Source organism: Xyrauchen texanus, chromosome 8 (assembly GCF_025860055.1).
Source record: "Xyrauchen texanus isolate HMW12.3.18 chromosome 8, RBS_HiC_50CHRs, whole genome shotgun sequence".
Lineage (NCBI taxonomy): Eukaryota > Metazoa > Chordata > Actinopteri > Cypriniformes > Catostomidae > Xyrauchen > Xyrauchen texanus.
In genome coordinates, this window is record NC_068283.1 from 32904869 (window position 1) to 32919947 (window position 15079).

A 15079-nucleotide genomic window follows, 5' to 3' on the forward strand; every position below is an offset into this window, starting at 1 on the left:
TATATCGGTCCGTAACTAATGATCCACTGCAATTACATTCAGTCCTCAACTGTTACATTCTGGAAAGTTTTTATTTTCTTTTGAGGACCAAGAGATGTTTGGATTTGATTTGTTTCACTGTGATCCCAGAGCCAGCAGGCCAACTGTGATGAGCAGAAACGTGTGTTATGAGGTCCTCATTTCATATTTGATTCGTTTTTTAAATGGTTGTGAAGCTATATTTTTTATTATAATAAAATACAATAATATATTGTATAGTTAGAAAAAAAATTAGCTTGCATTAAAAACGTATATCCCATCCTGTCCTGTTGATGGGGCTAGAGACCATTTAGTTCCTTCTACTGTATTCAATCGGTGGCTTGCTTGTTTTCACATTTGAAAGAGGAAACTTTAACAGTTTCGGTTCGGTGTTGTTACCGGTGCCTGTTTACTTTATAAAGATCGCTGTATTGAAACGATAAAGCAGCAACATGACTAAACTGGACCGTTTGAACACTTTCATGACTGAGCGCTTGATGGCAGCCGTGAAGGAGATCGTGTTCACAGTCGGCAAGACAGTTCAGGAGTACGAGGAGGAAACGGGGCGAATCAGAAGAGAAAATGAACGGCTGAAAGAAATGTTACGGGACTCGGGATGCTTCCCTGATCACACAAACACTGGTATGACGGTTTATATCTCGTGCTGACACAACTGTTACGCCCCACGCGGTGTCTCCCTCAAAGAGTTGCATCTTTTAGTTGAGCAATGTTTAAAATGGGTGACCACGTTTTCATCGGATCTGAAATGCTGAACCACGAGATTCATCTGGAATCTGGCATTCGAAGATGCATGGAGTCCACCTTGAAAATAATAGTGCACAAACACTATGGGATAAAGACCCAATGAAATATAACTTGGGAGTTTTGTGGCTTTTAGCCTATGTCTGTTAGCATTAAAGGGATAGGTCACCCAAAATATTAAAATTCTCTCATTTACTCACCCGCATGTCATCCCAGATGTGTGTGACATTCTTTCTTGTGCAGAACACAAAGATTTTCAAAGAAGAATATTTCGGCTCTGTAGGTCCATACATTGCAAGTGAATGGTGACCAGAACTCAGAAGGTCTAAAAAGGACATAAAGGCAGCATAAAAATAACCCATACGACTCTAGTAGTTAAATCAGTGTCTTCAGAAACAATATGATAGGTGAGTGTGAGAAACAGATCAATGTTTAAGTTTTTATTTTATTATTATTATTACTATAAATGTCCACCTTTGACCAGCCCATACCAGTAGGCGGCTGAATGTGAAAGTGAATGTCATGTTGATTTAATGTTTAGTGTAGACGTAAATCTTGTTCTGTTTTGTCAGATCGCTTATAAAGATGTTGATTTAACCAGTTGAGTCTTATGGATTAGTTTTATGCTGCCTTTCTATCCTTTTTGCACCTTCTGATTTCTGGTCACCATTCACTTGCATTGTGTGGACCTACAGAACATATATCGCAAAACGCACGTGGAGGACTCAAATAATATGTGCATGTAGCCTATGGTTTAAATATAATTTAAATGAGGTGCATGGATTTCCCCTGCCCCCTTCGGCATATCTCGGCACCGTTTGACGGCCGGCCCACCAGGAAAAGTCCCGGTTCTCCCTATGGCCAGTCCACCCCGATTCCAGTCATAACATTAACCCAATAACAGCCGTTTAATTTTACAAGGAGCAGATCGTCCCCTCATGGGCACTGCCATGTTGATGGCACATGACAACCTGTGTCATGCAATTGAGTTACTACAACTAATGATGGCAATATAAGCAAACCAAACAATAATAAAAACAACACAATATATACATATTATAAACAACAATGGAGCACAAGTCAACAGTCCAGTCCAGAGACCGGTTGCACAAAGCCAGTTTCCATGGCTACCCAGGTAAGTTTGAGTTTAGTTTAAGCAAACTCAAATTTTTTGGTCTCAAGAAGGCGGGTTGTTTTGTTTATCAAATTGTAATTATGAATGTCCTGACTTTACATTGTGATCAGTTGAATGCCATTTTGGTGAATAAAAGTACCAATTTCTTTCCATAAGAGCAAAATCTGTATCTGGTTGTTGTAGCTGTAGTGTACATTGCAGATCCACTGGTAGCTTCAGTTCTGCAATATATTTCTAGTTTTCTATCTGCATGTAGTAAATGTAATTATGTTGCTCACTTTTTCCAGCCCCTGTGCAGTCTTATCAGCCTGTCTCCCCTGGGCAGCCCAGATGGATACCCAGCCAGAATGAGGAACCAGAATCCCTTGAAGAGATCCAGCTGGACCAGAGCCAATGTGAACAACATCCACACATAAAACCAGAACTTGAGAACTCTGCCAACAATTACCAAGAGTCTGCAGCTAATGACAACGAGGACTCGCAGTGTGCCGATCTCACTGAAACAAGTCCTGTTGATAATGAAATGATAAACTGTAATTTTTCAACCAAAGTTAAAGCTGAATTCATAAACTCTGACTTGTGTTCACATGATGCTGATAGGAGCATTGAAGATCCATATCAGAGTTGGTCACCACATAGTCCAGGCCTGCCTTTAGGTACAGCGGACCTCTACAGAGTTCATAACCCGAATCAGCCAACAGTCAATACCAATGAAGCTCCGCCCACAGGATCCCCGCATAGTGGTTTATCTCAAGATTCTCATTACTTTTCATATCACAGCATATTATGTACCAACAGTTCCTACTGTAACAGTAAATGCTGTGAAATGCAAAAGAGGACAATAGCCAAATCAAGCCCTGTATGGAGGTATTTCTCTCTGAAAGAGGGAGATTGTAGCAAAGCAGTGTGTCTTATGTGTAAAGCCATCATATCCCGTGGTCGAAAAGAGTACACAACATCTGCTCTTTTAAAGCACCTTCGCATGAAACATGGTAAATGTTGACATTGGAATTTACCCTCTGATGTATTTTATGGGCTCTATTAAATTCAGCAGCAGCTCAGTCTGTTCAACTACCTTTATAAAGGTTACATTCGTCTTCCATTGTGTTATTCCTGCAGGAACTGTACTAATCTTTCAATGTGATAAGAGTAACAGCTGAGGACTGAGAGACCGCTAAACCGGATACTGGCCGTTGTGCATCACTGCTTTGATCCTCAGCGAGATGCATTGTGTGGTATACATTATAGTGTATCACATAACATATTTTATATAGAGGCTGTTTAACCTTCAGTTTAATGATGGTTTACTATACCAGTTGTTTAAGAACCAACCCCAAATGGACTGGGCTGAGAAAAGTAGTCAGAGACCTTGCAGCTCTTGTGCACAGGTCACCCTTTGCCCACTGGTTACAGTTACAAACATAGCCTAAAATACATCTACAGCTTGGCACACCTTTGTAAGGTTTTCTTCATATTTGAGCTCACTAGTGAGACTTGATGCATGGTTTTTGTATTCTCTCAAAATGAGAATGTGAGAAACATCTAACAAGATAGGAAATTATTAATATTAGGAAAGAATGTGATCTCAGTAATTTTGACCGTGGCATGATTGTTGGTGCCAGACGGGCTGGTTTGAGTATTTCTGTAACTGCTGATCTCTTGGGATTGTTACACACAACAGTCTCTAAAATTTACTCCGAATGGTGTGAAAAACTAAAAACCGTCAGTGAGCGGCAGTTCTGCGGACGGGAACACCTTATTGATGAGAGAGGTCAACGAGAATGGCCAGACTGGTTTGAGCTGACATAAAGGTTACGGTAACTCAGATAACCACTCTGTACAATTGTAGTGAGCAGAAAAGCATCTCAGAATGCACAACACATTGAACCTTGAGGCAGATGGGCTACAACAGCAGAAGACCACGTTGGGCACTTTTTAGGACCATAATGTTCCAAAGAAAGTGCTTTTTGAGTGTATGTTTGGTTACTTTCTATGATATTTTTACATTATTATAAAGGATTCCACTTTTAAACAGTTGAACCGACCTTACATTCTCAATTGGTAATTTGTCTTGTTTTCCAGTAAAAAATATCTAAACATTCTTTATACAAGATACATTTACTTGACAAGCAAAATGGCATATGTCTTGTCTTTTTTATGAAGAAATCTAACTACATTTAATGAAGTTTATTCTTAAAACAAAAAACAATTTGCCAAAGGGGTTAGAAAAATAAATGATTTCAAAGGTAAAACAAGTAAATTTTTCTTACCCCATTTAGAGATGTTTCATCATAATATATTAGAAATTTAGTAAGATTTCTCTGAAAATAACATTTAATATTTTATGCCATTTTCTTGTTGAGTAAATACCTTATTTTAAGAATATTAGATGTAAAACAAGACAAAATACTAATATTTTTATTTTTGGGCAGTGCAACCATAGTTTCAACCAAAATATTATAGTTACTAGAATAAAAAGTGCTAATTTGGTGTTAGCAACTACTATTATCAAAACAAATGATCGAAATGACAGATTCTGAAGCTTACACTGTTTAAAGGAATACTCTGGGTTCAAAACAAGTTAACAATTGACAGCATTTGTGGCATTAACGTTGATTAACACAAAAAAATATTTTTACTTGCCCTTTCTTTTCTTTCTGGATTACAGTGAGGCACTTACAATAGAAGTGAATGGGGCCAAATTTTTTTTACATAAAAAATACTCACTGTTTCACAAATATAGACACAAGACATAAATAATATGTATGTAAACAGGATTTTAGTGTGATAAAATCACTAACAAACCTTTTCTGTATAAAAATATAGTCAAAACCTACAAGCCAAACCCTGAGATGACTGTAAAAATGACAATTTAAACAACTTTACTGCTCAAATAATGCATGAGTTTTAACATAAGAATGAATGTAAATTATTTTATAAAATTATAAACTTCAAATTTCTGCCTTTACACACTCCAAAATTTGGCCCCATTCACTTCCATAGTAAGTGCCTCACAGTAACCTTGATTTTTGCTGTTTTTCTTTAACCCGGAATATTCCTTCAAATTAGATTATTTTGATTTTATTAAAGTAAAAAATATAAGACATTTTGAATAGGGTTACAATGACAAATAGTTGTGAGCGAGGAATTGTTATAGTAAAGCCGTATAAAGCATATTAACACATTACAACATATATTCACTATTATTATTATTATTGGCTGTTTTAGCATCCTGATGTTGGTAGCGGATGGCGGCGGAAACTGCGCTTCCCGTTCTTACTACTCCTATCCGTTGGTCGGCGCTGAATTACTGCAGTTGGTGGCCAGTTCATTTCTGTTTACACACGCACACGGTCATATGACCACAAGGAAGCGTGTTTACATTTTCCTGCTCCTAACACGCCGAAAATAATATAACTGTTTCCTGCTAACGAACAGCACAATGACAAAGCTTCAGATCATAAACACTTTTCTGACGGAGCGCCTGATGGCGGCGCTCAATGAAATCATGGACATGGTCGGCGGAACTGTCCTGCAGTATGAGAAAGAGCTGGACTACATACAGAAAGACAACGAGTACCTGAGACGAAGACTGAAGGAGACCGAGAAACTCGTCGAGTCGAGCGGTATAATGTCCCTGCATAGAAAGAGTTCTGTCGGAGGTAGCGGTTTGTTTACTTACCTTACACACAATTGCACTGTGGTAAATTGGCATTAGCCACCACTGTCATCAAAAAAGTTAAACACGATGACAGAAAAATTCTCACTTCCCGTTAGGGGTGTAACGGCTCGAATTTCTCACGGTTCGGTTTGTGTCACGGGTTCGCTACGGTTCAGTATTTGCTTTGCTAAAAAAAAAAATATACTTATATATACAACACTGTGCAAACGTTTTAGGCACATAAGATGCTTCACAAAAACATTTGTCTAAAGATGGTTATTTATATCTTCAGCTTTAGTGTGTCAATAGGAAATATACATTTTAGACTCCCAAACATTACTTTTGCACATTTTTGAAGACATCCTCACTATGCAACATTTTTCACAAGTGCATAAAACTTTTACACAGTCCTGTATGTGTGTGTGTGTGTGTGTGTGTGTGTGTGTGTGTGTGTGTGTGTATATATTTATAACACTTAATCAGGTTTGCCCTTAAATAACAATCATTGTTTTACAACAGTAACCATAGTTTAACCATGGCATTTGTAGGAAAATCATAGTAACCACAATATAAACATGGTTACTGTCATGGTTTCAATATGTAGTAAAATCATGGTTACTGTATAGAAACTACAGTATTACTGTTATAAAACCATGGTTAATTGTATCAAAACCATGATTTATGTTCAGAAAACCATGGTAACAGCAGTCATGGTCACTACAATATTACTCTAGTAAAACAATGGTTAATTTTCAGGGTCCTTAACTTAAAAAAAACAAACATTTTCTCTAATGACTAAATCCACATTATGTTACATGCATTACCATAAAGTGCACTTCAAACTCATCTCAACATATTCAATATTCGGAAGCTGTACATCGTTATAAAAGGAATAACCTTGTTATTAGAATTCAAAAGAGAAGGGATGTTGTGATAATGCTGCTTGAGTATGTTAATCATACATGGAAATCCCACTTGAACACCCCAAGCACTTTAGTTATTGTTTCATGTCTGTCTGAATTAGCACTGAGTGCCTGATTAAAAATGGAAGGGAGTGTGTGTAGTTTCGGCTCACGTGCGGCTCTTTCCCTGGGTGATGTTGGCTTTGATTAATCATGTATCAATGTATTACTATAACAGCAACTTAATGCCATTAATCAAAGCACATTATTGACACTTGTGATAGATTACAGCCATGCAAGGAAACAGGAAGAACTTGCTTGCGTGTTTTTAAATAAACCCTCACAAGCATTATTGACATATATTACCAGTATACAGCACTCATGTCGAGTGTAAACGTCATTTAACAATCGCTGTTGTATAATTGCCTGCAAATATACAATTTTCCCAGAAAGGAGAAATGCAGGGAGCTTCTCTATCTGTGTTTCATTTTCTCCACTTGCCATTTTCAACTGTACACGACTCAGAACAGTGATGTCATCCAGTTGACCCGTGTAAAACACAGATGGAGCATATCCATTCAGGTGCATTAGCGGAGGTTGTAACTGTGCCTGTCTGTTTGAAGCTTTGTTTTCTTGACCAAAACTTGTGCTCCAGATGCATCATTAAATGTGAGGTGTACCAACCTTGGTGCCAATGCTTTCCGAACTGTGGGTGGTGAACAGTACGTTTTTTTTTTTTTTTACTTCCCATATTGATTTATTATGGTTTTATAGTTTGAATGAATTAATTAAAGGAATATTCCAGGTTCAATACAAGTTAATCGTCAGCATATATGCATACTCATCCCTCCTGTTCTTTAAAAAAGGAAAGATCGAGGTAACATTGAGGCACGTACAATGGAAGTGAATAGGAACCATTTTTAGAGGGTTTAAATCAGAATTTAGCTTCTCTTTTTTTTTTTTTTTTTTTAAAGGTATGGAGGGACAAGTCGAAATTGTAATCAGAATTGTGGCACAGATTCTGTCCATTGAGCTTACCTTGTATTGAACTGAGAATATCCCTTTAACTGGTCAATTTGCAGATCAATGTTTGCCATGGAAACAATTTTGTCTTGGCTTTTATGTGGTTACTTATGTTTGTTGTGAGGGCAGATATGTGTTTACTTAATAAACAGATAACTCATTAAGCATCTCAATCAATATGACATACTTTCAGTTTACAGCACCTGTCAGATGTTTCGTTTTTTTTATGTTTCTAATTATTTATTTGCCTTAATAGTATAATCATCAAAACTATAAAATGGCAATTATGCCAAGACAAAAATACAAAACAAAACATCAAATTGTATATTTTAGTTTATTGAAAGTAGCCACACTTTGCCTTAAATAGATAGTTCACCCCAAAATGAAAGTGCAAAATGTATTAAAGAAAAATTAAACGGAACACAAAAAATATCTCTGTTTGTCCATACAATGCAAGTGAATGGGGATCAGACATTTGTAGCTTCAAAAATCACATAAAGGAAACGCTTATCTGAAGTCAGGTTGTGGGCCAGCAGCTCCAGCAGGGGGCCCCAAACTTCCCTATCCCGAGCCACATTAACCAGCTCTGACTGGGGGACCCCGAGGCGTTCCCAGGCCAGTGTGGAGATGTAATCTCTCCACCTAGTCCTGGGTCTTCCCCGAGGCCTCCTCCCAGCTGGACGTGCCAGAAACACCTCCCTAGGGAGGCGACTGGGCATCCTTACCAGATGCCCAAACCACCTCAACTGACTCCTTTCGACGCAAAGAAAATGAAATAATTCACACATGTAAGCACAAGCCAGTAGATAAAAAGGGCTGTATGCTCATGAAAAACATTCACAGTGTCCACACTTTTGAATGTTACTGTATAGGCCTATATTAGCTTTCTGATTTCGTAACTGCTAGATTCAAATATCAGTCTGTATTAGCAATTTTAGGAGAATATTTTTGCACCTGATCTTTTCAGACCCCACCTGGTTCTTTTACAGGTCCAGATGTCTCAAACCCTGCACCAGAATCACCTTCACAGCAACTGAGGTGGACTTCTGGTTTTGAAACAGAAACAATGCCTACAGAGATCTATCAGAACCAGAACCAGGTATCCAATGACCAATTCACCAGCACAAAGGTCGAAGAGTTCTCCAGCCATGCAGTTCTGGTGACTGAATCAGACATCAGTTTGTCTTGTGCCCCAGACATCAGTTTATCTTGTCCTCCAATAAGAAACAGACTGGTTGAAACAGATAGTGACTTTGAAACACTCACTTTAAAAGACTATCCTTGTGATGTTAAAACAGAGCCCTCTGAAAGTCTTGATTCACAGTCGACCAATGCTAACACATCAGCTTACAGTCCGATACCTCATTGCACTTCTAAGTTGTCAGCTACTAATGATATTAGTCACAGGTCTGATCCTAATGTTTTCATCCTATCAAATTCCACAACTGATTTAGAATCACCTAACCAAATCAACAATTGCTCTATATCAAAGCCTAGAACTTTTCAAGTGTCTGTCAGTAAGATCAGCCCCAATGAGTTAAAGACGACTTGTCCGGAATCAGGCATAGCTCACATAAATTACAGCACCCCACATCAAAACACTGTCTCCGGATCAGCCAAGAGCAGTGCTCATGATGCTGTCAGTACCAATGGCCCACTCAATGTTTTAGTCAACCCCATATGTCATGCGCCTTTCAGTAGGGAAATCAGGCTGGGAAGGGGAAGAGGAAGAGCGAAAGGTCCAGGAAGACACATGTGCACCCAGTGTGGAAAGCTGTTCCCTCATTATTCACGACTAAAGGTGCACATGCGCATTCATACAGGGGAGAAGCCGTATGCCTGTGCCCAGTGTGGAAAACGCTTCAACAATGACGGTACTCTGAGGAACCACAGTCGGGTGCATCTGCAGTTGCGTCTGTACGACTGTCCAGTGTGTTCACGTAGTTTTAAGGATGCATACACCTGTCGAAATCACATGCGGTTACATACTAAGTCGGGCCACGCTGCTTCGACCTCAGCAGGCAAATTAAACAGGACTTGAGTTACAAAAGAAAGACTCATGGGAATGTTTTCACGTTGATCATGACATGCAGCATAGTGTTGTTTTCTCTTTTAAATCAAGCTCTGGAGAAGCACTGTTGTGTAGAGTTAAAGGGATAGTTCACCCAAAAATTCTATAAATTCTATCATCATTTACTTACCCTCATGTAATCCAAATGACTCCAGTGGTTAAATCCATGTCTTCTGAAGTGATCCAATTGGTTTTGGGTTATAACAGACCAAAATGTAATCCTTTTTCACTATAAATTTTGACATCAACTGTCTCCTTGGTGATCATGATTTTCAGCTTGATTACACTTCCTAGCACCACCTAGCACTCTGTGTATGTGTCAAGCACTAGTAGGAAGTGTAATCGAGCTTGAAATCAGAAATGCCAAGGAGACTGCTGTCAAGATTTTTAGTGAATAAGGAGTTACATTTTGGTCTGTTATCACCCAAAACCGATTGGATCACTTTAGAAGGCAATGATTTAACTACTGGAGTTGTATGAATTACTTTAATGCTGCCTTTTTGGAGCACAAGTTTTGGTCACTATTCACTTGCATTGTGAGGACCTACAGAGCTGAAATATTCTAAAAATCTTCCTTTGTGTTCTGCAGAAGAAATGCATACACCTCTGGGATGCATGAGGGTGGGTAAACAATGAGATAATTTTCATTTTGGGTGAACTATTCCTTTAATTAAAATAAAAGTTTCTCTCAATCTTGCTCCTGGGGGCTCTCCAGCACTAACATTAGGTATCACTCTAATTTCACACACAATTCAGATCATGGAGTACTGACTGAGATACATTGTATCAGAAATCAATGTGCTGTGCCGCGAGGCCCCCAGTGGCAGGATCGAGAAACACTGAAGAACTAAATATAGGACTTCATATGATAATATCTTCATGTGCTTAGAAGAAAAAGTGTCTAACAGTATTTCCTAAAGGGTATTTGATGGTATTTTTTTTAAATAAATGTTATGTTCCTGTTGTATACAGTAGAGTACGATTAACAAGTGCCAGTATTTCCAGCTATAAGCAGTGCTGTTTTTTATTTGTTGATGTTGCTTCTTTTAATCTGCAAAATTAAAAAAAAAAATGTATTAGAAATATTCTTGAGTGTTTACTCTTTCTATCTTTTGATGTAATTATCATCAGAATATTTTTTTTTAACTATATGTGGAATTAAAGCTAAAGAACACTATTTTAATAAATGTCCTGACCTTATACATCACCAAACATATGTTGTACATTTACAAACACACTACATTTTTTATCAAGAGCTTACTTCATGTTCTAACAGGGAGATCTTGGAAGTCTGACCACAAGTGACCTGCTAGGGGTACTAGCTAGGGATCAACCTTCCAGATATTTCAGACACTGTGTTTGAACTAAAATCTGCATAAAAATGTATGAGAAGTTCCCACTAGATGGCAATGCTGAGCATTGTTTTGAAATTTGGAACAAAGATACCTCCAAAGCAGCAACATGTTCAGAATAACATACAACAATATTACTATTATTTCTGCAGAACATAGACACAAGTTCTGAGTAGATAAGATTAGTGATATTATGCTAATCCAAACCTAAGTATGGTGGATGAGCTTGATACACTAAGAAAGTTACAAACTATACTGCGTCTATGCACCATCTGATAACAAAGTTGAAATGAGTTAGGAGCAGATGCTAACCCTGAAAGACATTTAATTTGTACTTAAACCTCTAGAGTCCATAACGCAGAAGATAAACTCTTGGCTGTACAGAAAGTTTTTTCAAATGAGTTTTATCTGGATTATAATTTCAAAAGTGCAATTAAAAAAGCTGTAAGGAGCAGTTTCACATTTCCTTTTTTTTTTGTTGAAGCATTTACATTAAAATGAGATTTGCAGTGAGTTGGCAAATGCGACCGTAGTCAAAGTGACATAAGTTGAGCAGAGTTCAACTTTATGCAGATAGAATGCCAATGTGATGAGATGACTACAAATGAGAGTGCAGACAGAATAACGAAATTATACAGATGGATACTACTGTCTGGTAGGGACACCTTTAGCAATAAAAAGCACAGACAATTTGTGACCTCTAGCGATTTAATTGCTGTCTGTGTGAACGCCCCTTTAGCCTCATTACGATCATAAAGGAAAAGTGTGTAATTATCACTGCACCAAATGGAACTGCAGTCTGTTTGTTTGAACAGCCAAATTAGGCCCGGCATAACAACATTTGCTCAACCAAACACATTAGTTTGGAATGGATTGCCAACAATGGAAGACAACTGTGGTCTTTCAACAGTCATTTTTTTTATCATTTTGTTTGATGACACTAGTGGTGCAGAAATTACACACTTCAATAAGTGTAAAAAGATGCTCCTCTCTTTTAAAACTATTTTATTTAAAGAATGAACCTAATTTGTCTGATAAAGTAGCCCTAATAATAGTTTTAAGGCCTTTCAATTTATAATACTTGCTCTACCTTTCAGGTACATTACATGATAATGCCACTTAACCAGGCCAGATACAGAAAGCCTTAAACATTTACCTCTGTGTGGTCAGTGTTAAGTGGCTCTCTAATTACATTTACTCAATTTACTCATAAGCGCTCAGCAAGAGGCATGTTGAAGAACTAGAGAGGCAGTGCTGCTGTGGTTCTTCACAGGAAGAGAGAGACTGATAATATTGTCCAGGTCTGGAAACCCTGTTAGAAAATGATGCACAAATTCACAGGCGCTAAAACAATGGCACAATCAAATTTTGAGTGTGAGATCATTTTGCTGAAGTATGCTTATATTTAGTTGGTGTATCATGAAAGTTTCTTCTTGCCGGAGCGATTACATTTTGTAGGTTTCCAAGCTTACTCCAAGAGGTTGCAGGCAAATGACACGGATTTTAAGAGCAATGCATTTCAAATGTATTTCCAAATTGTACATGAGCACTTCATATAAATATGAATCACAAACCCTCAATAATACAACACTTTTTTTTTGGTACAAAACAACCAGACAATACACGCATACGCATGCAGACACACTCCATATAGTCCTATACAGCACATATAAAGATTAGATTCCAAAAATATATCAATTAATGTATGTGATATCAAATTGTAGCACACACATAAAACCCCCTTATAAACAAAAGTAACAGCTGGAAATTGAAAACACATTTGCAAAGTAAAAAAATGTAAACATTGCATCATGCTACAAAATGGATCATGTATTAGTAGTAGTACACCTAAAACTGCTCCTCATGTAATTGTATTCAGTTAATTTATGACTGACACCACTGAGAGTATTGGTCCTTAAGGACCTTCCAGTGTTGTCATGGCGATACAATGTGTGTTTATCATTTTGACGAGTTTACAGCAGGCTGTTTACATGCATCCACATGTGTTGTTCAAGATGCGTCTTAGCATTGTCTGCAGGCATTATGAAAGCACTTAACATTAAATATACATTGTAATCAGTCAGTCAAAATAGAGAGATGTGTTACACAAGATTTCATAAGAGTAAAATTCACTTTGACGTTACAAAATGTGTAAAAAACGTGCAGCAATGAGCAAGAGAGGAAAGTGTGTGAAAAGGGCGGAGAGTCACTTTGAGAGACACCAAGTCAAAAGATTACTGGTGGCCCATCCTCCACCCTCCCTTGAAAAAGCACAAAGAGTGTAATTTACTTCCAACATCTTGGCCTCTAGTTAGACCTCTTAGCTTAGATAATCATACCCATGTCCACCCCAAAACATTCACATTGATAACTGACTGATTTCCTCATTCCTGGTAGGCTACTTCCTCAATCGTGGCAGGTGGTTTGAGGCAGCTCGTTGGTCAGAATGTGCCATCGCTCCACCTTCTGACCTTTGTTCCTCAGGCAATCCATCCAATGGCGAAGAGCATCTCCTTGAACATGACAGTTCAGGCACACACCACCTGCCAATAAAAAATACTTTGTGTTTTATATGAGCATGTCTTGATTTCAAGAATGGATGGCTATGCTCTGTTAGGCTGGGTATCACTGACGTGCGGTCTGGGTAGGCAAACTAGGCACTGCCTACCCTGCCAAAATTCAAAAATAAAATGTTTATTAAATAATAAACTTGTATTTGTATTTTTACTTTTTATTCTTGTGTTTTATATATGCAATATGTGTGTTATTCCAATTGTTTAGACGTTATGATGACAAATGTAGCAGTTACGCATAATCAACTAAAAACAAATGGTAGAATAAGCAGTGCTTTTACGGTCCATTCATTGCAGACGACACGCGGAAAACCCATGTTGCGCATGCGCACTTCGATCCTGTATTCTTTAACATGTACGGTAAAAAGCACAAATCTGCAAATCTTTTGACGTAAATATGTTATGCCCGTAATCATCTCCGTTACGTATCAGACATGGACCAATTAAAATCGAGATATTCCTGGACATTTGCGTAGCTAACGTCATTACACCACAGCTAGCGTACATGCCTAATCCCCGCCAAATTCAAAATCAAAATGACAGCACCGGCCGTAATCACAGAATTAAGAATTTTTTCCAAGCTCGATTTTAATTCCAAATATGAGTTAATTGCAAGAGGGAGGTCTACGCCAGCCTTAGATGGACTAGTACAGCAAAAGGGCCCAAAAATTATCCGATCATTTCAAACTGATTGGTATGTAAGAAAAGATTGGCTATGTGGCTGTGCTAACAATCAGCGGCTGTACTGCTATCCCTGCCTGCTTTTTTCAACCAGTCAGACTGTTTGGACTTCAGCGGGATATTGTGATTTGAACAACCTGCCCGCAGCTTTAACCAAGCATGAAAAGTCGCCAGCTCACATCCAGTGTCAAATTACACTGAAAATCTTTGGAAAATCTCGGATCGACCTTGCACTTGACGAGCAAAGGAAGCTGTATATAACTTACCACAATGAAAAGGTAAAGGATTGTTGTATTGTATCTTCTGTTATAAAGATGAAGATTGCACATAATTAAATAAGCACATAATGTTGTAAAAAATAAACAACTTATGTTCTGTTATACTGGCGACCTGTCCAGGGTGTCCCCCGCCTTTCGCCCAATGTTAGCTGGGATAGGCTCCAGCCCCCCGCGACCCTGTACACAGGATAAGCGGTTGACGATGGATGGATGGATGGATGTTCTGTTATATGTTCTGTGTTTTGACTACTGAATTTTGTATAATAATATCTAATGAAGATATATTAACAAAATCGTATATATTATATATAACACATATATAAAATACATACATTTCTTGATATGCCGCGCTTGTGCGTAACATTCACTGTGTGTGTGTGTGTGTGTGTGTGTGTGTTGTGAGAGAGAGAGAGAGAGAGAGAGAGAGAGTACACAATATACATCCTGATTTTTTTTAATTTTTTTTATTGACAAATAATTCATCCTGATTTTTACATTTCTTGATATGCCGCGCTTGTGCGTAATGTTCACTGTTATTATGTATTATTAGCTTAAACAATAAATCAGGTAATCTGGCTTTCATAACTCAGTGCCTAGCCTCTTTAAGACATCACCGCACGTCA

General features: G+C 38.0%; 3 protein-coding genes across 4 annotated transcripts in view; 2 read left to right on the forward strand and 1 right to left on the reverse strand.

Moving 5' to 3' along the window:
- Nucleotides 1-347: 347 nt before the first annotated feature.
- On the forward strand, nucleotides 348-3631 carry LOC127648245 (uncharacterized). Of its 2 annotated transcripts, none has more exons than XM_052132832.1 (2): nucleotides 348-660; nucleotides 2203-3631. In XM_052132832.1, the coding sequence occupies exons 1-2, from the start codon at nucleotides 471-473 to the stop codon at nucleotides 2916-2918; spliced, it is 906 nt and encodes a 301-aa protein (XP_051988792.1). In that variant the 5' UTR covers nucleotides 348-470; the 3' UTR covers nucleotides 2919-3631. The 2 variants fall into 2 exon arrangements, with proteins under 2 accessions (XP_051988792.1, XP_051988793.1); XM_052132833.1 differs by lacking the exon at nucleotides 348-660 and adding an exon at nucleotides 1235-1915.
- Nucleotides 3632-5264: 1633 nt separating this feature from the next.
- LOC127647999 (zinc finger protein 62 homolog) lies at nucleotides 5265-10622 on the forward strand. The gene is made up of 2 exons (XM_052132552.1): nucleotides 5265-5577; nucleotides 8491-10622. The coding sequence occupies exons 1-2, from the start codon at nucleotides 5358-5360 to the stop codon at nucleotides 9540-9542; spliced, it is 1272 nt and encodes a 423-aa protein (XP_051988512.1). The 5' UTR covers nucleotides 5265-5357; the 3' UTR covers nucleotides 9543-10622.
- A 1745-nt stretch (nucleotides 10623-12367) lies between these two features.
- Nucleotides 12368-15079, reverse strand: part of LOC127648021 (double C2-like domain-containing protein alpha) — a 40049-nt gene continuing 37337 nt past the window's right edge. Inside the window, exon 11 of the mRNA XM_052132581.1 lies at nucleotides 12368-13467. Within this exon, the coding sequence (XP_051988541.1) occupies nucleotides 13331-13467 (137 nt within the window). The 3' untranslated portion in view covers nucleotides 12368-13330. The remainder of the gene's footprint in view (nucleotides 13468-15079) is intronic.